At 32.6% G+C, this 21,267-nt stretch overlaps 2 protein-coding genes and 1 pseudogene across 3 annotated transcripts; 2 read left to right on the forward strand and 1 right to left on the reverse strand.

The window, feature by feature from the left end:
* The first annotated feature begins 149 nt into the window (after positions 1–149).
* On the forward strand, positions 150–10,495 carry LOC106389148 (annotated as a pseudogene).
* Positions 10,496–12,561: 2,066 nt separating this feature from the next.
* Positions 12,562–16,502, forward strand: LOC106389149 (casein kinase 1-like protein HD16). 2 transcript variants are annotated; one of them, XM_048753023.1, is made up of 17 exons: positions 12,562–12,854; positions 12,918–13,084; positions 13,145–13,273; positions 13,368–13,441; positions 13,529–13,598; positions 13,675–13,730; positions 13,884–13,955; positions 14,076–14,170; positions 14,250–14,319; positions 14,405–14,534; positions 14,623–14,841; positions 14,936–15,081; positions 15,256–15,430; positions 15,519–15,609; positions 15,732–15,889; positions 15,965–16,153; positions 16,255–16,502. In XM_048753023.1, the coding sequence occupies exons 1-17, from the start codon at positions 12,800–12,802 to the stop codon at positions 16,312–16,314; spliced, it is 1,956 nt and encodes a 651-aa protein (XP_048608980.1). In that variant the 5' UTR covers positions 12,562–12,799; the 3' UTR covers positions 16,315–16,502. The 2 variants fall into 2 exon arrangements, with proteins under 2 accessions (XP_048608980.1, XP_013684794.1); XM_013829340.3 differs by having other exon boundaries at positions 12,562–13,084.
* On the reverse strand, positions 16,376–17,730 carry LOC106389150 (probable inactive E3 ubiquitin-protein ligase SINAT6). Its single transcript, XM_013829341.3, has 3 exons — positions 17,146–17,730; positions 16,866–17,084; positions 16,376–16,788 (listed from the first exon to the last, which is right to left on the reverse strand). The coding sequence occupies exons 1-3, from the start codon at positions 17,350–17,352 to the stop codon at positions 16,462–16,464; spliced, it is 753 nt and encodes a 250-aa protein (XP_013684795.2). The 5' UTR covers positions 17,353–17,730; the 3' UTR covers positions 16,376–16,461.
* Positions 17,731–21,267: the final 3,537 nt, after the last annotated feature.

The raw sequence follows: 21,267 nt of genomic DNA on the forward strand, positions 1-21,267 counted from the left end.
CAAAACAGTATTTAGTATATATTAATAATTACAGTATATTAAAGGGCCTTGGTTTTGGTTGACAAAAACAAAAGGGCCTTGGTTTTAAAACTTGCTTGCAAGGTACTGTGGACTTTGGACTTTGCGCCTGGTCCGGAATGTCGATTAAATGGCGCTTACGTAGAATTGATTACGCGAAACGAGGAAGAAAGAGGTAGGTACAGCCAGTGACGGAGGCAGCTAGCTTATCAGAAGATATTATTTTATCATTCGATATCCTCCACAAATGGGGAAGAGAATTAATTAGCCAGCACCATTATTGGAGACGAGTAGCTAAAAAACTGAAATGTATATAAATAGATAGTGTCCCTCCCACACTCTCCAACTTCCTCTCAGCGACTTTTCTTCTTTCTCTGCTGCTGCAACACACGCACATACCTCTGTTTCTTCTTCATAAAAGCCATAGGTACAGCTAGCTTATCACGACGATGAAGGCGATGGAGAGTATAGATGATCTGATCGAGGAGGTCAAAGGACGGCCCGTATGGTGGGCCTTATGTATCTTGTTCCTCACGTACTTCTTAACCCGTATGTTACTCTCGAACCTTTCCTCACACTTTCTAGTTTCTGACAATAGATTATGTAATATTATTTCATTGATATGTCGCCAAGCTGCGAAATTACGCTTACCCTCTTGAATTAGGGTCAGCTGACCCCCCCTGTCCTTTAATTTTCAACAATGTTTTCTAACAATTTCCAGTATTGACCCCAGTCAAAAATTGCTCCTGAGCCCTATGTATTTGAAACCCACTTTACCCTTGACGGAGAATATTTTTATTTGATCAATTCAAACTCAGTCCATATCCATGAGGGATATAGATAACATAAAATAAGCTTGTAATTAAAATATAAATCATGAATATGTGTATATCTATCTATATATATAAAAATATGTTTGTCTTTCTTCTAAGCTATTCACCTGGAAAGTCACTCTCTGACAGGCTGACACGTGTCCGTTTTTTGGGTTTTATTTTTTTGGCTGGGTTTGAGTTTAACTTTGAGCTTATACTATGAACAATTGACAGGACTTTTATTCTTTAATATTATTGAATGTGTAAATTATTTCTTAATACATAGTAGATAAAAAAACACACATTACGATATGGACGTTATATTATCATCAAAACGATCTTTACCCTATGTACTTCATCCTGTGATAATTTATAAAATAGTAACGAATCTATGAGTTCAGCAAATTTGCAATTACCTACGTCAGAATTTTAAGTATATAAACATTCAACAGTAGTGTCTTGAATATTATATTCATATGATTTAAAAGCCTTTACAAATTTTTATTTTTAAACGTACACCAAAAAATTTATGAAAGTAAATATTCATTCAGATTCTCAACCACTTCAAATACCACCAACGCCAAAAAAATTTAATCAAGTGCACGAAAACTATAATATATTTAAAACTACAATAAATACATTAGTTAATGAAAAATCCTTTTTAAAAAATATTATGGATGCATACATAAATATTAAGAGAAATGTATAAAAGGAAATAAAAGTAACAATAACTTGAAGAACAAAATTTATAAGACTCAGAATATTTATGATTTGTGGTCTAAGATATATTCAACTTATTGTCCTAATCAAGGTGGAATAAACATTGAAGAATATTTTTTAAAAAATTATATATACGTAGAAATATTTTTAGTGGTAGGGTATATTTATAATTTCTAATATTTGGCCAAATAAAGAAAAATGAAAAATGCATGTATATAACCATGAAAAAAAACTACTTTAAATAACTTAATCAAAACAATAACCACGTACAACTAACCCGATGAACGTACCAACCTCAAAAGAAAGATGGTATAATAGTTTTTTGCAAAAAAAGATGGTATAAGAGCAAAAATTCCAAGACATGACATACAGTTTTGTATTAACAGCTTACCAACCAATTTAATTTACATAGTTCATTCAATAATAATCAAAGCAAGCAAATATCCCTAATCAAAGCAAATATTGGTAGCTTCATAGTCTATTTAGTATTCAAATACATTAACATGTACAATATTTAACTAATATGTATATTTTTTTATGATACAAATTTATATTAAACATTCATTCTAACTGTTTAAATTGTTTTTAAATTTCAATCCCGCCTGTAGGGCGGACCGGCCCTAGTATCTTATATATAATTTTCTGTCAAAATATTATACACAAGTTACAATGAAATAAAGAAGTTCTTTTGTTTTATATAATGAAAATTTAAATTTTTGTAGTTTTTTTTCTTTGTTCGTGTATCTTTATTATATAAAGCTTGGTTCTTCAAATTTGCTAATTAACATGATCGCGACACATGACAATTATATAATTTAAGATTGTGACATGTGTTAATCTATCTCAAAATATAAAATATATATACTAAGATACTAACAAAAACGAATTTCATTAAAATTAATTATAAATATTATTTAATAGTAATTTTCCTTTTTAAAACTCTAATCAAAAAAATATTTGCAAAATATTATCTCATAATAATTTTCCTTCTAATATTGTGACATGTGTTTAATATATAATGATTAAAAATATATATAATAAGATAATAAAAACTAATTTTGAAAAATTACTTTTAAAAATTATTTAATAATAAAACAATTTAAAAAAAAATATTTAGTAGCAATGTTTTTAGAAATTTTCCTTTTTCAAAATCCTAAAAAAATAGATTTGAAAACAATTTATTTAATATAATTTTCTTTTTCTAAAATTTTAATGAAAATATAATTGACATGATTGTGACACATGTCAGTTATATATTTAAAAATGTGATATGTGTTAAACTAACTCATAATCACATATATATATACTAAAATAATAAAAATGATTTTTCTTATAAAAAAATTATAAATATTATTTAATATTCTTATCTATACTATTATTTATGAAGTGATTTTGCTGATTTGTCACATTCTCCATAATTTTAGCTAATTTTGTTTATTTATCATATTCTTATTAGTTTTTAGATTAAATAATCAGTTTCTTAATTTAGATAATATAAATATTTCAAACTTTCTAATTAATTCATTAATTTGAATAATATAAATATTTCGAAATTTCTAATTGGAATATGATTATAATTATTTTAACTTTCACGAGATTCTTATTAGTTTTTAGCATAAATCATTAATTTATTAATTTAAATAATAAAACTATTTCAAATTTTCAAACTGGAATTACAATTATAATTATTTTACACAAGTTAGGACCAATTCTTATTTTCATATGATGTAAGATATTTTAAAATTCTATAGTTTCATTTTTCTGATTCATTCTAAATTGTCTTGATTATAGTTTTTGACATATATATTTATGAATTTTTGATATTTGTTTTTTTAGTTGAGAATTCTATATTTGTTTTCTTTCTTTGAGTTTGAAAGACTAGGAACAAGTCGGTTTTGTTACATGGAGTTTGAAATTATGAATTAAGTATTCTGGATTACTTTTGTAATTATTTCTCGTGTATGTTTAATTATTATTTAATCTATAAGAAAAATATGCTTTGATATTAAGTTTAGAGAGTTGCATATGCAATCATGTTATGAAATGGCTAAAATATATATTTTTAATTAATAATTAGATTTATCATTATATAATTAACCATAATTTAACTTTAATAATAAAACTATCATTGTCTATTTTTTCTTTTATTAAAAATAAACTAATGAAATATTAAGATAACTCAATGTATATATTGATCAAGTAAACCAAAGAAATATTGTCATTTTCTCAATTCATTTTTAAAAAAAAGTTTCCTTCTAAATTATCATCGAACTTTAATTTTTATTTACTTTTTATTTATTTTGTTTTTGCTTGGATAATGTTTTTTTGGAAATTTAATACGTGTTTCCGATTCAAAAATACAAAGTAGATTAAGAGAGACCAAAAATCACATTCTTAATTTACTTTATTGTGTAGAATATTTGATATGTAATTATTCTCTTATAGTCTCATACTTTTATAGCTTTTTTTGTGTTAGGGAGACGTAGACCGAAATAAAAATCGAAGAAAACTAAAATGATTAAGAATAAGTTAACCTCATGTTAAAAATGATTTTTTCCTATAAAATAATTATAAATATTATTTAATAATCTTATTATTATTATTATCTTATTATATAAAATTGGGTTCTTCAATGTTGCTAATTGACATGATTGTGACACATGTCAGTTATATATTTAAAAGTGTGATTTGTGTTAAACTATCTCATAGTCAAAAATATATATACTAAAATAATAAAAACAAATTTTCTTAAAAATTAATTATAAATATTATTTAATAGTCTTATTATTATTATATTTTATTATAATGTTTGTTTTAAAAGATACTAAAGATAGAGAATTATAAAAGATAATTATTAACTTTTAAGAAAAAAATGTTAAACAAAAACGAATTATAAAATTTTACAAGTACAATAAATTATTTGAAAAAACATGAAGAAAAACTAACTTTAAAATAAATAATATTACTTTTTTGAAAGACTAATTAAAAGAAAATTGTAAAAGTACTCTTTATTATTTTTTTATAAATAACTAACTTTCATTTTTTAACAGATAATTGTATGTTAACAAATTATGACCAAAAATAGCTACAAATATTTCACATCTAATTGACACGATTGTGACACGTGACAATTATATATTTAAGATTGTGACATGTACTAAATTATCTTCTAATTAAAAAAAATATAATTAGATAATAACAAAATAAACTATTTGTAAAAAAATAACCATAATTTTTATTTAATAACAGTTTTCATTTTTAAAAATATTAAGCAAATAATTATATGATAGTGATTTTCCTTTTAATATATCGACATGCGTTAAAATCTCTCATGATTAAATATATATATATATATATATGCTAAGATAATAAAAACAAATCTTTAAAATTATTTAATAGTAAGAATCAATTTCAAAAGTTATTTAATAGTAGTTGTTTCTATAAAATTTCATTTTTAATAGATAATTAACAAGAAAATTGTGAAAATGTTTGTGATATTGAAAAAAAAACGAATTTAGTAACAATCGTGAGAATTGTAAAAGTACTCTTATTATTTTCTTATAAGTAATAATAATACTTTCCTTGATAAACATGATAGAACAATTATTTAATTAATAAGAAAGATTGTAAAAATATTAGTGATATTGAAAAAAGACGAATTTACTATCAATCATGAGAATTGTAAAAGTACTTTTATTATTTTCTTTGAAAAAACTAACTTTTAAATAAATAATATTACTTTTTTAAAAGCCTAAGTAAAAGAAAATTGTAAAAGTATTATTATTATTTTCTTATAAGTAACTAACTTTCCTTTTTAAATAAATAATTGTATCTTAAAAAATTATGACAAAAAATAGCTACAAATATTCACATATATATTTAGGTTTATGCTTCCACAAGTTAATTTTACAAAACACAATAGTATTTACATGAAAAGTATTACATGAGTATTTTCTTTTAATTTTTTGATACAACACAACTTTTTATTATCCTTATTACATCTTATGATGCTAACATAACTTCTAAGTTTGATATTGTTGTCGTACATGAGTATCTGTGAATACGATGAATATGTGTTTGTATGTATAAGAAAAAATATATAAATAACTAAAAAAAAAATTTCGATTAAAAATAAAATATTTGTATAAAAATTTAAAAGAAAAAATAATTATAAAATAATTAATTTCCTTTTTAATAGTCTAAATAAAAAAAATTTAAAAGTAATCTTATTTTCTTATATTTAACTAACTTTAATTTTTAATAATTTTGTGTTAAAAAATATAAACCAAAATTAACTTCAAATATTTCACCCATATGATTGTAACATGTGTCAATTAAAAAAAATTAGATTGTGAATGTGTCAATAAAAACTGTTATTATGTAAGAAACTTATTTTTTTCCTAAAATCCTAAATAAAAGAGATTTTTTTTAAAAAAAAATTATTTTTGAATCTAAACCAATTAATATTTTTTCTCTTTTTAAAAACAAATCATGACCAAAGAGAATTGTAAAATTTTATTTAATTAACAAAAAAAGTGTAAAAATATTAGTGATATTGAAAAAAATAGAATTTTGAAAATGGAAACTTTTTAAAATAGTTAATATAAACTGGAAATAATTATTTGATAGAAATTTTATTTTTCTAAATCCTAGACAAAATATAATTGTAAAAGTTCATGTAATATTAATTTCCTTTTCTAAAATCCTAAAAACCTGTAAAAGAATATTTGATAGTTGTTTTCATTTTCATAAAACAAATCCTAAAAACAAGAAATTTGTATCATATTTTGAATTCCTAACCAAAAGAGAATTGTAAATATTTATTTGATAATATTTTTAAGAGGGTATTTGATGATGAATATAATACTAAAAAATATTTAATTAACAAAAGAAGTGTATAATTAGTATTGATACGAATTGTAAAATAATAATTTTTAAAATTATTTATTAATACCAAAAAAAATTATTTGATAGCAATTTATTTTTTTGAATTTCTAAAGAGAAGATAATTGTAATAGGTTATATCATATATGACAGTAATTTTTCTTTTCTAAAATCTTAAACAAAATTGTAAAAAAATATTTAATATTATTTTTTAATTGTAAATAAAAAAGAAATTTATAAAATAGAATGCTTTCCTTTTAAAAAAAAAATTCCAAACAAAATAAAAGTTTAAAATCTTAACTAATAAAACATTAAATTAGTACATAAGAACATGTGTAATGTTGTCATTGACTCGATTGGTGTATTTGACTTTTTTTTTTTTACTTTTCATTCGATTTCTTATTTCGGAATGTGTTTAGTTTAAATTTTTAGGTATAGTATTTTTTTCAAATACTAAGTACAAAGTTTATAATAATTCATCTATGCACCATGATTATAAAATACAAATATTAACTTGAACTTATGTGTGAAAACGGATTTTAATTATAAAATAAATCACAAACAACATATGCAAAAAACAATCATAAAACTATAATAAAATGATTTATTATTTTATGGTTTTTATTAAATTAAAGATCAGACAAAACTCGTTGCAACGCAACGGGCTCATATCTTGTTTTGAATAGAGTATTAGACTTTTTACATATACTAAATAACTATTAGCTAAGTAAAACTGGTTAATATCATACCTTGTATTTAATATTTGACTAGCGAGAAATAAATTTAAAATTTAATTTCAATAAAAAAATATTTTTCCTTTTATACAGAGCAATTTAAACATTTTCTTAATCTTAAAGTACATATAACACTTTAAATATTAATATACTAGTTTTTATAATTTAAATTTTTATTTAATATTAAAATAATATTGCCCAATGAAAAAAGTTTATGGCTCAGCCACTGGTTGCTCTTTATCTAATGGCGTTGTTGACAACATAATGTTTGTGCTCTCATGCAGATGTAAGTAACTCTATGTGGATGAATTTGCCAATGGCAGTTCTCATTATTTGCGGTCTTCGAATTATTTCGAATCAGAATGAGTCCAGAAGGAATGTTGAGCCACTTACAAGACAGAGCCACTTGAATTATCCAGGCAGGAGGCAGTTGTCCTTGAATGATGCTCGTCTTTCCACTACCCAGCCTCGTCCAAGGTGGAAGAAGAAGAAGATTAACTCTCCTGTAGTGGAAGCTCGTTGATGATTTCGTGAAAAACCGGTGGTATCTAAGAGAGTGAGCACAAGGTATGAGGGATAGTTCAGAACTTCAGACTAAAACTAACTAAGGTTCCTTCCTAGATTAGTTAACTTAACGCAAACCTGTTACTTTTATTTTATTTTTTTCTAACAGGTTCTTCAGAAAATAGTTGCTGGCATATTATCTTTGGTTCTCAGACCACGAGAATCTCGGAGCCCTCTTGTTCAAACGATAGCTAGAGAGCTTTTGACTTGCTCGGTATTTCAACCTCTTGTGAATTATGTATCCCCCGAGTAAGTCATCTTTTACCTCTATCTGTCTTCCATAAAACTTTATTTGGAGTATAATGCAAACTGGCTAGGAGCCAGGAACAGTTTATGATTTCAGAATTCTTAAATAAATAAATAAATAAATCCAATGGAATGTATACGTTAAACTCTGATCTCAGTTTGTCTGAGGTGGAGCTGCTAATTTAAGTTTCCATTTTTCCCCAGGCGTATCAAAAAATGGACGCACCAGCCTCCTTCACGGGAAGAACAGAGTGTTAACCAGGACTCTGGTGATGAAAGTCATCGGATGCCAGATGTCGTGCCTCAAAGGAGAACTGAGGCTCTTCACACAGAGAGTCAGCATTGCCTAAAGAATAAATCTTGGGTAAGCTCTAATTTTTGTGTGACAGACATGTACTTGAACAACATTTTCTGTTTTGTAATTTTATTATGTTCATTTAAGGTCGCTATTTCTCCGATTTTGTTTTATTATCTTACATCTGTGTTGCTGCAGGTTCTTGGAGATAATATTGAGAAGCTGTCCTCAAAATCATTTGCAGTATATTGTATTACGGTGACAGATACTAAAAACAAAACTCGGTTTGTTATGAGAAGGTCGGCAATAAAATCATATCAGTGCATCATTGGACTTTCATTACTCATAGGCACAAGATTGCTGTTATTTGATCGTAAAGTATTTGTTTTCTTCCCTGCAGATACAGTAATTTCGAGCGATTGCATCGCCAACTCGAAGAGAACCGGAACTACAATTTACTATTACCCCCGAAGCCTATATTCTCATCAAGCACCGAAAATGCTTTTGTTCATCGCCACTGTATTCAGCTGGAGAAGTATTTACAAGTATTATATAGTCCCTAAGCACTTTAAAAAAAAAAACATATTTACCATCAACATTTTCTTATAAGGGCAGGATCTCTTGTCTGCAGAATCTCTTGTCTATAGCTAATGTTGATGAACAGCAGAAAGTTTGGGATTTTCTAAGCGAGACCTCAAAAGTGAGGATCTGACTATATGTGCCACCCCTAAAATTTCATTGCTTTCCATTTTCATTTAGATTGATGTTCTAACGATTATCGTTTTTGGTTCTGTAGAATTATTCTCTTGGAGAGTCTTCATCGGTAATGAAAATGTTTATCTGTTGGCTTAGTGAAACAAATTACCAAGAGACATTACACGATGTCGGATCTTTTTGGCATCTTCTAATTTTTGATAGTGGAATACTTATCCTCGGCTTTTTATTTCAGTGGATGAGGCCCAATGTCATTGATGTGATTTTGAACCTAGCTGATAAAGTGTTTCAGTTTAGTACAAGAGGTTTCGTAAGGTGAGACAAAGTACTTTATCTGTTGTAGATCATGTGCTGTTCTTTTTTTTTTTTTTACTAGGTCCCCGTTTATCACATGGCGTTTTCGAATAATCTTGATATGGTGTTATTGTAGGAAGAATACTTTCGCGGGATGGAAGAAAGTAATACTACTTATGAGAGATGCTGTGGATGACTGGTTTCTGAAGAAGATCCATAGGCTGCGGAATGAAGACACAGTAGCTCATGGAATACGTTGGTTTCAAGATGTAAGAATTAAGTTTTTCTCTAATCTTGTGCGGAAGTCAAACTGGATCATTATCCGTTTCTGTCCGCTTCTAGATCCGACATCATGTTTGATCTTGTGCAGAAGGCAGCTGAAACTTCACCTGTTTCTGTCTCTTTGTGTTGCTGATAATCTTATTTGAAATTTATCTCCAGATTTTGTGGCCAAATGGCGTATTCTTTACCAGAGTGGATGACAGTGAAGAGGCATTGGATCAGACTGATCCAAATGGCAGACCAACTTGGTGGCGAGATGGTGGTTAAACCCAGTTCCTTTGAGCAGCAATTGGAGGCTGGAGCTAGTAAATTTAAGAAATTCCTTCTCCGTAAGTTTCTCAGGCTCCCCTCAAATTGACTTATATCGAGTTAGTCTAGCCTCATTGGAAGTGACATTTTGGTGTTTGATCAGAGGACGCCCCAACAACTTTAGTGAATTTTGTAAGGGAAAATCTTTACAGGACATGCCCAAGCGACATCTTGTATTTCACTCAGGTTAGTCTTCATTTACTTTCAGAGTAAAAAGGTTTTCCATTAGGCTGAGGCATGCATCATTTTGGTCTGACTAATACTTGACACATAAATCACCGGATCGCAGTCAAACGTATGCATAAAGCAACTAGTATTTGCAATACTGGAGCTGCTACTTCTAAATGTTTTCCCCGAGCGGCAAGATCTTTTTAGAGACACAAGGAAGAATCCTCCGCATGGTCCATCAGAGTAATAACGAAGGTCGCCTATGACTGGCTTGAACCAGTCGCCTAGCTTTCTCTATGTTCTTTTTTGGGTTCTTTGTAGTACAGCTATTATTCCATGTGTGTAAGAAAAACAAGTGCCAGTATTTCAATTTCTGTGAGTTTTTTTGGTATACAACAAAGACAGAAGGGTTTAAGTATATAAATAACTTGTGTGTGGAAATTGCACAAAAAGAAGCTACACATTTTCGCTGCAGAGATTGCTAGGTCCAGCCGCCAAGTTTTCTTGCAGTAATCTCTGCCTCTCCGGTGATTGTCGCTCCTCGACACCACTGGAGAGGGCTTCCGTTCTCTTTGTCTTTGTTTTGATTTACCTCGTGTGTGTTTTCATGGAGTTTTGAGTTTGGTTCGTATCTATGGTGTGGCTGTTATGGATCTGGCGTGTTATTCAGTCGTGTCAAGGATGTGGTGGTGTGTCATCTTTTTCGCTTTCTACTAGCATCGATTGGAGGTCATCCGTTCAGGTTTTCTCTTCGCTTTGACTCCTTCATGTCTCAATCTGCGGTTTCTTGTGAGTTTTCCTACGGTGTCACTTTGACGAAGCTAGTCTTCGTGGATTTGCTCTATCCGGGTTGTATTTTTCCCTTTTTCATTGTCTCGGCCTCTTGTTGCTTTCGTTTTTTGGGGAGATTGTTTGGTGGTCGGTCTCTTTGAGTTGTTTTGCCTCCTCCAAAGTTTAGGTGTCGGATAAAGTGTTTCTAGTCATGTTATTGGAGACCGACGTTTCTGCGAAGAGTTCTTTTAGTATCATTGATCTGAATGGGTAGAGATTCATCACTTGGAGTTGGACTTTGGATCATGTTGCGCTCTTCTCAAGCTACTACTGTAGATAAAAGCAGAGTTTCAGTTCTCAGGGTTCTAATTCATAGATTTTCATTCATCCCTTAAGTTTAGATTAAGGTTTTGGTCTTCAGCATTCATGAGAAATCGATTTGTAGGAGGAGGCGCTTCACGGCTTCCGGGTTTAAAGAGTGATCATTGAATATCATCTGCCACTATGTGGGAAGCTCTTCCCGAGTCTCTGGTTTTCCAAGCTTTCACTTGGTATTCAAGAATCTTGCGATCGATGAACAATTTTGATCTATGTTAAGTGTTTTTGGTTTCCAGTGAGGTCAATATAATCACTACTGGAATTGCTACTATTAGAGATTGCTATTATCAATCTTATCTAGCAAGTGGTGGTACTCTGTGGCTTTCGTCATCTCTCTGGTCACAAGCTATGAGAAATTCTCAGGCTTAATATACATCTCCCAAGCAGGCTCATGGCGTAAGGAGGTTAGGGCAGACCCTTCTTTTTATCCTCCTTAGGATGATTTTTCTTTTATCATAAGGCATCTACTGATGTTTTTATCGTTATGTACTCTATTCTGTTTTGAACTTGTTTGTTTTTCCATCACAAGTCGGTTGACTTGAACACTTTAATAAAATTACTCAGCGACAAAAAAAAAAAGATTGCTAGGATCATGAAGAATGTGAAAAGACTTAAGTTGAGATCAAACATCCTCATCATCCAAAACATTATCTTCAGCTTATCTTGCATAAGTTGCTGAGAATTCAGAGACCAGAGGATACTTTTGAGAATAGACTTGTTCAGTTTCCAAGACAGACTTCCTTAACTTATAACCCTTGTTCCTTGGCCGACTCAACCTCCCGCTACGTGTAGCATTGACCAGTAAGCTTACCTTTTATAAACTCCACTGGAAACAAACCTATTTATAATTTAAATGCAATTTACTAAAATATAAAAAAATACTTGTTTTATCAAATATCAAAATATTTATTAAATTAAGTATATGTGAATTAATTATTCATATAATAAATATTTATTTTAGGTATTTAATAATATTTAAAATATTTATTCTGGGATAAAATTTGGGTTTGGTATAAGTGTTTTGGGGGATTTTAGATTTTTAGGTTTTTCAGATTTTGGTTTGGATAAAATTTACAACCCGAAATATCTTAAAACAAGACATTTTTAATATTTATGTTGGATTTAGTTCAGTTTAAATTCATTCTTCTTGGATCAGTTTCGGTTTATTTGGTCATCACTACTCTTTGTAAAATAGAGGTACGTCTTCTTCGGGTCCAAAATCAGTGGATCTTCCACTCAATGGAATAAAATGACATTTACCCATATTCGATCGGTTCGAGTTTTTTTTGGACCTGTTCTGATTTAGTTTTCGGGACTGGGTAAAATGTGGAAAGCATAAATAGAAGTGTGAAATAGTGGGAGTAGAAATAATTTATTTCACAAAGAGAGACTTGTACATGTACTTGTAATAAACTGACGTGGGATAAAGAACCTTTTGTCTCTCTTTCATCACCGCAACCGCAACCGCACCGGCGAAACCCTAATCTCCCAAAAAAAAAAAAAAAAACTTGCTCATCGTAAAATCGATCTCAAATCCGACATGAGCCAGACCGTCGTTTCGCTTGGACTATAATGATCGGACTCCGTCTCGATTGCATGGAGTTTGAGCTATGCCGGAGCCTCGCCGTGGAGTCCGCCGTGGCCGTGTTGCCGAAGCTGTAGCTCTGAATCAGCAGTTGCCTACAGACAAGAATAAAGAGAGCAAAAGGGTTACAGAAGCAGCAGCCGTGGAAAGGCCGAGGACGAGGCTAGCGGCGAGGAAGTTGAAAGAGGAGAATCAGGTTGGTGAAGAAGAAGAGGAGAAGGAAGTTATGGCGATTGGTAACGATAGTGGTGGCTCCAACAAGGCGGCTGCACAGGAAGAAGAAGGAAACACTGCTCCTTTCCCTGAAAGGGTAAAAGCTTTCTCCTCATAGTTTTGGTGTAATGAGTTAACGGTTCTGTCTCTTTGTCAGGTTCAAGTTGGAGGATCACCTCTGTACAAGGTTGAGAGAAAGCTGGGAAAGGGTGGTTTTGGTCAAGTGTTTGTGGGACGGCGTATTAGTGGTGGTAATGAGCGTAGTGCTGGAGCTAGCATCTTGGAGGTAATGTAACTCAGTCTGCCTTGCTACTCTGGTGGATACTCTTATTAGCCCAATCATGTTAACATTTGTCTCGCATCTTTGTTTCCCTTGATAGGTTGCTTTGAAGTTTGAGCATCGAACCAGCAAGGGATGCAACTACGGCCCCCCACACGAGTGGCAAGTGTACAAGTGGGTGTTTTCATTCTTAATTCCTTTTTACTCAGATACTTTGTTGAGTTGAAATGTGAAATTGACATTTTCTTTTCTTGTGAGCAGCACTTTGGGTGGTAGTCATGGAGTGCCTAGAGTGCATTTTAAAGGGAGACAAGGAGACTATTATGTTATGGTATTGGATCTCCTCTTTTCTAATTTTCTCCGGTCGGTTTCATTGATGGTATTTCCTTCTTTTTTTTTGGCCTCAGGTTATGGACATACTCGGGCCGAGCTTATGGGATATATGGAATACTTCAGGGCAAGCGTGAGTATCCATTATACATCCTTGTAGAGTTCCTGTCTCTCCATTATTAAAGAACTAATGTAGTTTCCAAAATTTATTTGGTTTCTTCCAAATGCGACATTAAAAATCCAGTCAGACTGCCCTAACGATTCTCTTACCTTTTCTCTTTAACAGAATGTCCTCAGAAATGGTAGCTTGCATTGCTGTTGAATCACTGTCCATCCTTGAAAAGATGCATGCAAAAGGGTTTGTACTTTCACTTTTTCTGGTTTTTGTATTTATCTTTGTTGACAGAGGTTCCTTCTTACATATGTTTTCCACCGTTAAGTTACTATGTTTTGTCTTTGTTAACTATTTTGGTTTTAGTTATGTGCATGGAGATGTTAAGCCAGAAAATTTCTTACTCGGCCAGCCTTCAACTTCTCAAGAGAAGAAGCTGTTTCTTGTTGATTTGGGACTAGGTTGGTTGATTTTCATTCTCTCTGTGATTTTCGTTAGGTGCTTTGTTACATTTCTCATCTTATTAACTTAACTTTTCAGCAACAAAGTGGAGAGAAGGTGGTGGCGGCGGACAACATGTTGAATATGATCAACGTCCTGATATGTTTAGGTAAGAATTTTCCAACTGGTACCCAACTCTGATTCTATAGTTACTCTTTCTCTCTTCTTGAATATTTCTTTCCTTAATTTTGTAGGGGGACAGTTAGATACGCAAGTGCTCATGCTCACTTAGGGAGAACTGCCAGCAGAAGGGACGATCTCGAATCATTGGCATATACACTGATCTTCCTTCACCGAGGTAGATTGCCGTGGCAAGGATATCAGGTACTGCAGACCTATCTTTTTGTTTTGTTGAATGATGTTGTTAGCATACTTTTTTCTCTGCTAATCTTTTATCATGCTCACTTTTCAGGGAGATAACAAGTCATTCCTCGTTTGCAAAAAGAAGATGGCAACATCGCCGGACATGCTTTGTTGTTTCTGTCCCCCTCCTTTCAAGCAATTTCTTGAGATCGTGGTTAATATGAAATTTGACGAGGAACCTAACTACGGGAAGTTAGTATCACTGTTTCAAGAGCTCTTGGGGGAGAATCCGGCAATTAGACCCATAAACACAGAAGGTGCTCAAAAGGTGACGTTTACATCCTTTACATTTTACTTTTCTTGGCTATTAAGTAGTCACTTTGGAGTTGTTGTTTGACGTCTTGTATTTTTTTTGGTGGTAGATCATTTTTCAAGTTGGACAGAAGCGAGGTAGGTTGAGCATTGGGGAAGAAGAAGAAGAAGATGCACCTAGGAAAAAAGTCCGTCTAGGTGTCCCTGCAACGCAATGGATATCAATTTACAATGCCAGGCAACCAATGAAGCAGAGGTAACAAAGTTTATGGTTAACTATAGCATCAGATAACTGTTAATGTCTTTTGATCTGTCCATGCCTCAAGTGGGAAGTCCGTTTGTGTCTACAAGTGTTTTCTTGGTTTAAAACTTTGATTCTTGGCTTTAGTGTGAATACAAGTTTGGACTAACAATCTACTTGCGCAACCAGGTACCATTATAATGTGGCTGATACAAGACTAGCACAGCATATCGAGAGAGGTACAGCAGATGGTTTGTTAATAGGCTGTGTATCATCATGTTCGAATCTATGGGCATTAATAATGGATGCTGGAACTGGCTTCACAAACCAAGTCTACGAACTCTCTCCTGTCTTCTTGCATAAGGTTGGTCCAATGTTTCTCTGTTAATGATTAGTAAGTCTTTGTTCTGTCAAGATGATCTTATGTGAGTATAAACTATGTTCTGTTTCAGGAATGGATTTTGGAACAGTGGGAGAAGAATTACTACATAAGTTCTATTGCTGGTGCAACCAATGGAAGCTCCTTAGTTGTCATGTCAAAAGGTATATACACTTTTCCTGCTTCATGAAAACATATGAATGTTTGCCAATAACTATGGCTAGCTCGTTAGCATGAAAACCATTGATGGCTTATTCGATGTTTGTTTTAAAATTGGGTATCGAAGGCACGGCGTATACACAGCAGTCGTACAAAGTAAGCGATTCATTTCCATTCAAGTGGATAAACAAGAAGTGGAGAGAAGGCTTCCATGTTACCTCTATGGCAACAGCTGGAACCCGATGGGGTGTTGTCATGTCCCGCAACTCTGGCTACAATGAACAGGTTAGACTTCAACAATGCTTCTTCATGTGATGTCTTTCTTCATAAACTCACCAATTTATCTCTCTCTCTCTCCAGGTTGTTGAACTGGATTTTCTGTATCCGAGTGAAGGCATCCACAGGCGTTGGGATGGTGGATTCAGAATCACATCAACAGCAGCAACAACGGATCAAGCTGCTCTAATTCTAAGCATCCCACGGCGTAGACTGGTCGATGAGACACAAGAGACATTGCGTACCTCTCAATTCCCCAGCACACATGTCAAGGTGAGTAGAGTGAAGATTACTTTAAAATTTTGAGATTTTTTTCTCCCTTCCGATGAACAATGCCTGAGATCTTGTGCATTGTTTTACCTTCTGTTGTGCAGGAAAAATGGGGAAAGAATCTCTACCTTGCTTCATTAAGCTATGGCCGAACTGTATCTTAAAAATGTAAGAAGAGAGTAAGAAGCTTCTATTATTATGAAGTAGTGAGGGCATAATCACTTATTTAAGTAGACATTAAACTGCTATTTATTTTTTTTGTATTAAGAGGTTATTTTGTTGCAAGGATTACAACAAAAATACTGTATTCTTCAATGTTCTCTCCATATACGACCTGAAATCTTCAACTTCAGTTCCTTGCTGTTGGTATTATCGGCAGAGAAGAACATAGCCAACTTGCGAGTGATGATCAAGCCGTCTTGGCTGTCACGAACGGTTTTGTGACTGTCACGAATGCTTCTAGGCACTCCCTGCCATGTCATCTTTCTGCCATTGCCACTGATCTCCAAAATGTAGCTGAAGCTTGTTGCTTCCTCTTCATCTCCCATAAACTGCATGTAAGCTATGTACATGGGCGTCTTCTTAAGGTGGAATGCTTCAAAGTATAAGCAGAATTGTCGACCGTAACAATCCAGAAGCTGCAACCGTTTTGTATGGGAAAAATAATTAACAAAGCTGAGCAAAAGGAACACAATGTTTGGTAATCTTAACTCACAGTTAACATCCAAGTAGCATGATGAAGATGTTTAGGATTATGATGGACATATCGATGACTGAAACTTCTCCCATCATGCATTTCAACATGATGATCATTCCTTAGATGCTGAAGCAGCCACCGAATATCTCCTGTGACTGTACACTTGGATCCAGAGTAGGGACAATTATACGGTTTTTCCTTATCATTGTTGACCTCTCCGGTGTAGTCATTGGAACACTGTAATAAGTTGTGTTAGTTACAATGTGTTCTCATTTATCTAATAGATTTGTATACATACCTGGTAGATTGTAGAAGTAATCTGATTTGTACAAACCGGATAATCAAGCAACTCATGGACCTGAGATTCAATCTGAAGGTGATTGATTCGAGGTTCCATTTCGCTAGAATTCATGAAATCAAAAGGCAAGTGATGAAGTGAAAGAGGAGAAATGTGTATGAATGTAGGTTTGTTATGTATGTATGTATGTACAATAACCACATACATACGTTTACGTTGTTTTAAGTTTCAGCTTTCAATGATTGAAGACAACGTGAAGTAAATGGTGAAATATAAGAGTTGGCTCCTGAGATTGCGTGAAAGAGCTTGATTTTAGGGGAGAAAATGATACAGACAAAAACCATATAGTATATGACTTTGTGATTTTAACTACAATTTAGTCAAGGTTCTTGGTAACACGACACCCTGAGTTGTCATACCATGTATCCAATTGGGTCTTGCAAGTTGTAAGTAACCATCAGTTTCATATGCCATGTGGACAAATGACTCTTAACCAAATCAAATTATTGCATTTTATTAAAACAAAAAGGCAATACTGATTGATCATCTTTTAATCAGTCATGGTTAAAAAGCAAAAGACATTGCATGAGAAGTGAGAACAGAACAAATTCCAAATACACAAAAAAATTCTTGTCGTCTGACATTGGTATTTGTGGAAACTTTGGAAATTGTTCTCATTTACTGGTTAAATAAAAGAAAAAGTAATTTTGAAAAAGAGAGAACTTACCATTAATTATAAATATTCATAATACTGTAGTATCAACAAAATGAACACAAAAACAAACTAAATTCACAGACATTTATTTTCTTAATATAAATAAACTAGAGTAACAGAGAATAATTGAACATATTATTACATTAAACTTAATATTAGTAGTGACATTTAAGCAATACTAGTCTTTTCATCGTATCCATGTATACTACTATTGAAAACTTGAAACACACTAGCAGAACTAGGCATGGGCATAAAAACCGAAAACCGAAAACCAAACCGGAACCGAACCGAAAAACCAAATCTGAAACCAAACCAAAGTTCAAAAATAACTGAACGGTTTCTATATTTCTATAACCGAAACTGAACCGAAAACCGAATGGGTACTCGAATATCCGAAATAAAATTTATATACCTAAAAATATTAATTATATTTAGTATTAAAAATAATATTCAAAACTTCCTACTTATATACCAAATTATCCAAAAAAAATCGAAATACTCATATATATTTTTTTATCTAGAGCATTTTAAATTATCCAAATTATCCTAAATAACGAATTACCCGAAGAGTTTTTATCCAAAATATTAAAATTTATCCGAATTACCTTATTTATATCCAAAAAATTCCAGTAAATTGTTTTTACCCCGAATCATCCAAAATTAACCAAAAAAACCGGAACCAAACCGTAACTGAATTAAAATCTGATGTTAGGAGTTTTCAAGGCTCCTAAGACAAATGTTGTAGTATAGTGATTGTCGAACCAGTTCTGAGGGATATCAAAGCACTGAGAATGCAAGTACTCACTTAATCTAAGTGCAACCAATGATTTAGATGAGTTTTAAACTACTACTAATACTAGAAAACAATAACAAAATGATACTTTCTTGACTAAGGGAAAAGAGAACTCATGGGCATAGGGATTAGACCTTGGGTGATCAAGTATCGAACTAAGGATGACAAATGATCAATCAAACTATCAACCTTAAGCCTAGACACAATTCTAAGCAAGCTCTATGTCTAGATAAATGCTCATTTGCTAACATATCTCAAATATCAAATGTCTTTGGTTGAATAATATGAAAGCAATCATTACTAACAAGTCTATTAGCTATCTTAGCACCTTTAACAACAAATGTCTTTGGCAAAGTATACTAAAAGCCTAGGAGAGTTGTCTCAGGCATTTCATCAAACACCTTTCGGGTGGGAAATGCCTATTGATCAACTTTTGAGTGGCCAACTCAGAAGATGCATTAGGAATACTCTACTAGCAAGGAACAAGAATGATCTACACTAAAACATCCTAGAACTAACCTAATCACCCTTAATCTCCTTAACCCATGAATTCAAAAGGTGATTACTCACTAATCTCCATGATTCCTCTTAAACCCATATTGGATTTCAGATTAACCATGTAGAGAAATAGATAAGAAATCAACAAGAACACAAGATGAAAGCAATGAAATCTGAATCAAAAGAGGTTTTTTACTAGTTCTTCTCTAGAAAAGAGATTATCAGCCTCTCATCTTACAAAAAAGTACTTAACTTAGGTTTAGAAAGTGTAAAAACATTAAAACAAATGACCAAAAGGCCCCTGAAATAACATAAAAATCGTCCAAGCAAAACACGCGGAGTGACCTAGCATAGTCGCTCCAGGAGGTCACTCCCGACGTGTTTCTTTATGTCTCGACCCGTCAAAACGCGAGTGACTTGAGCTGGTCGCTCTGGCTGGGAGTGATTGAGCTAGTCGCTCTGGCTAGTCACTCTGGCTGGGAGCGATCTCGGTAGGTCGCTCTGAGAGGTCACTCTGCGATGCTCGACCAGGATGGATATGCCTCTAGTAAATTGATCATAACTCCTTCATTACATCTCCAAATGACTTGAAACCACTTCCATTGGAAAGCTAACTCAATTTTATGTGTCTCCACAAAATCTTAGCAACAGGAGATTTCTCTAAAGGCTCCATCCATGCTCATCTTTCACCTCCCTTTGGATCATAATGCTCCCAAACATCTCAAATCACTCCATGGCACACTCCAACACCTAATAAGGACAATGAATGCAAAATGCAACCTAGACATGGCTAAATCCTAATCTATATGATGAAAATGCTCATGGATGAATGGATAAAACAATGTAAATATGCAAGATATCAACTCCCCCAAACTTGTTCTTTTACTTGTCCACAAGTGAACTTTCTAGAACTCATAGGGAGAGAGGTTTGAAGTTGGGAGCTCATAGCCAAAAGAAACACAACTAGCACACACAATTAGCACACTCTCTTATTACACTCTAGCTTCTCTAGGCCTATCTCAACTCTTTTTGCCCTTACACTCATCATCAATCATCCACATATTCAAATCAACCAACTCTCACATTCGTTAAGCACAAAACATTAGGTGAATTCTTGCAAATGGTCAGTTGGTCCAAATCATTTGGTTGGGTAAGGGAAGGCTTTTATTCAAGTGATTCAAGAGGTTCAAAACATATGATCTTTAAGGTGGTTTACTCTCGAAACAAGTAGACTTGACATTGCACATAATATATCTAAGAAAGGGATCAACTCATGCATACAATGCTCAATCTCCATTGTTCTACCCTTTTCCCAAACATACAATTACACAATCATTCCCAAATGTCAAACCCAACTCACATCTCTCACCGAAAGATCCTAAGAACATTAACTCCTTCTCTTTCAAATCTACAAGGGATTTTTCACAACCTCAAAACATTACTTAGCTCCTAACAACTTTGCTAGCCCCATTTTTCTTTCTTTTTCTTTTCTTTTCATATTTTATTTCTTTTTTTTTTTTTTAGATGGGGGCCAAGACTTTTCATAACTTGAGCTAGAGGTTTTTCTACTTATCCCAATAAGACAATTCACTTAAACACAAAGAGTCATTTCTTTTCCTTTTTCATTGCTCCCAAATCATAATCACAACTCTCACCCCCCCCCCCCACCTATAGCTAGACAATAGAGTGCCCAATCTAGCAAGAATGAAGATCAAGCATTGTCGTTCCCGATACTCTCAACATTATGCACATGTAAGACTTTCCGAAGAAGGCCTCACTCATCAAACAATGAAAGCTTAAAAGAAGGGAAAGGTTTTGGGAGTGGTATACCACTAGAGTTTGTCAAAATAAGATTGGCATAAAGGATGTGACAACTCAAGTGTGTATAGCCATGACTCAGTACACAAGGGACCATGAGCAAGAAGCATTAAGTTCGTTCAGTTCAAATAAGGTTGTAGTTGGCTTCAAAGACTGAGTTTCAGCAATCAACAAGTTTCAGGAAGAGTCTTCAAGGCTCGAAGCATACAAGTGTTTTTGAGAGGAGCATAAGCTATTCAGGTGCAAAGTAATGTTCTTTACAAGGCATTTCAAATCATTGCTCTCAATGCAAGTAAAT

The sequence above is a fragment of the Brassica napus genome, chromosome C3 (genome assembly GCF_020379485.1).
Source record: "Brassica napus cultivar Da-Ae chromosome C3, Da-Ae, whole genome shotgun sequence".
NCBI classification, from domain to species: Eukaryota; Viridiplantae; Streptophyta; class Magnoliopsida; order Brassicales; family Brassicaceae; genus Brassica; species Brassica napus.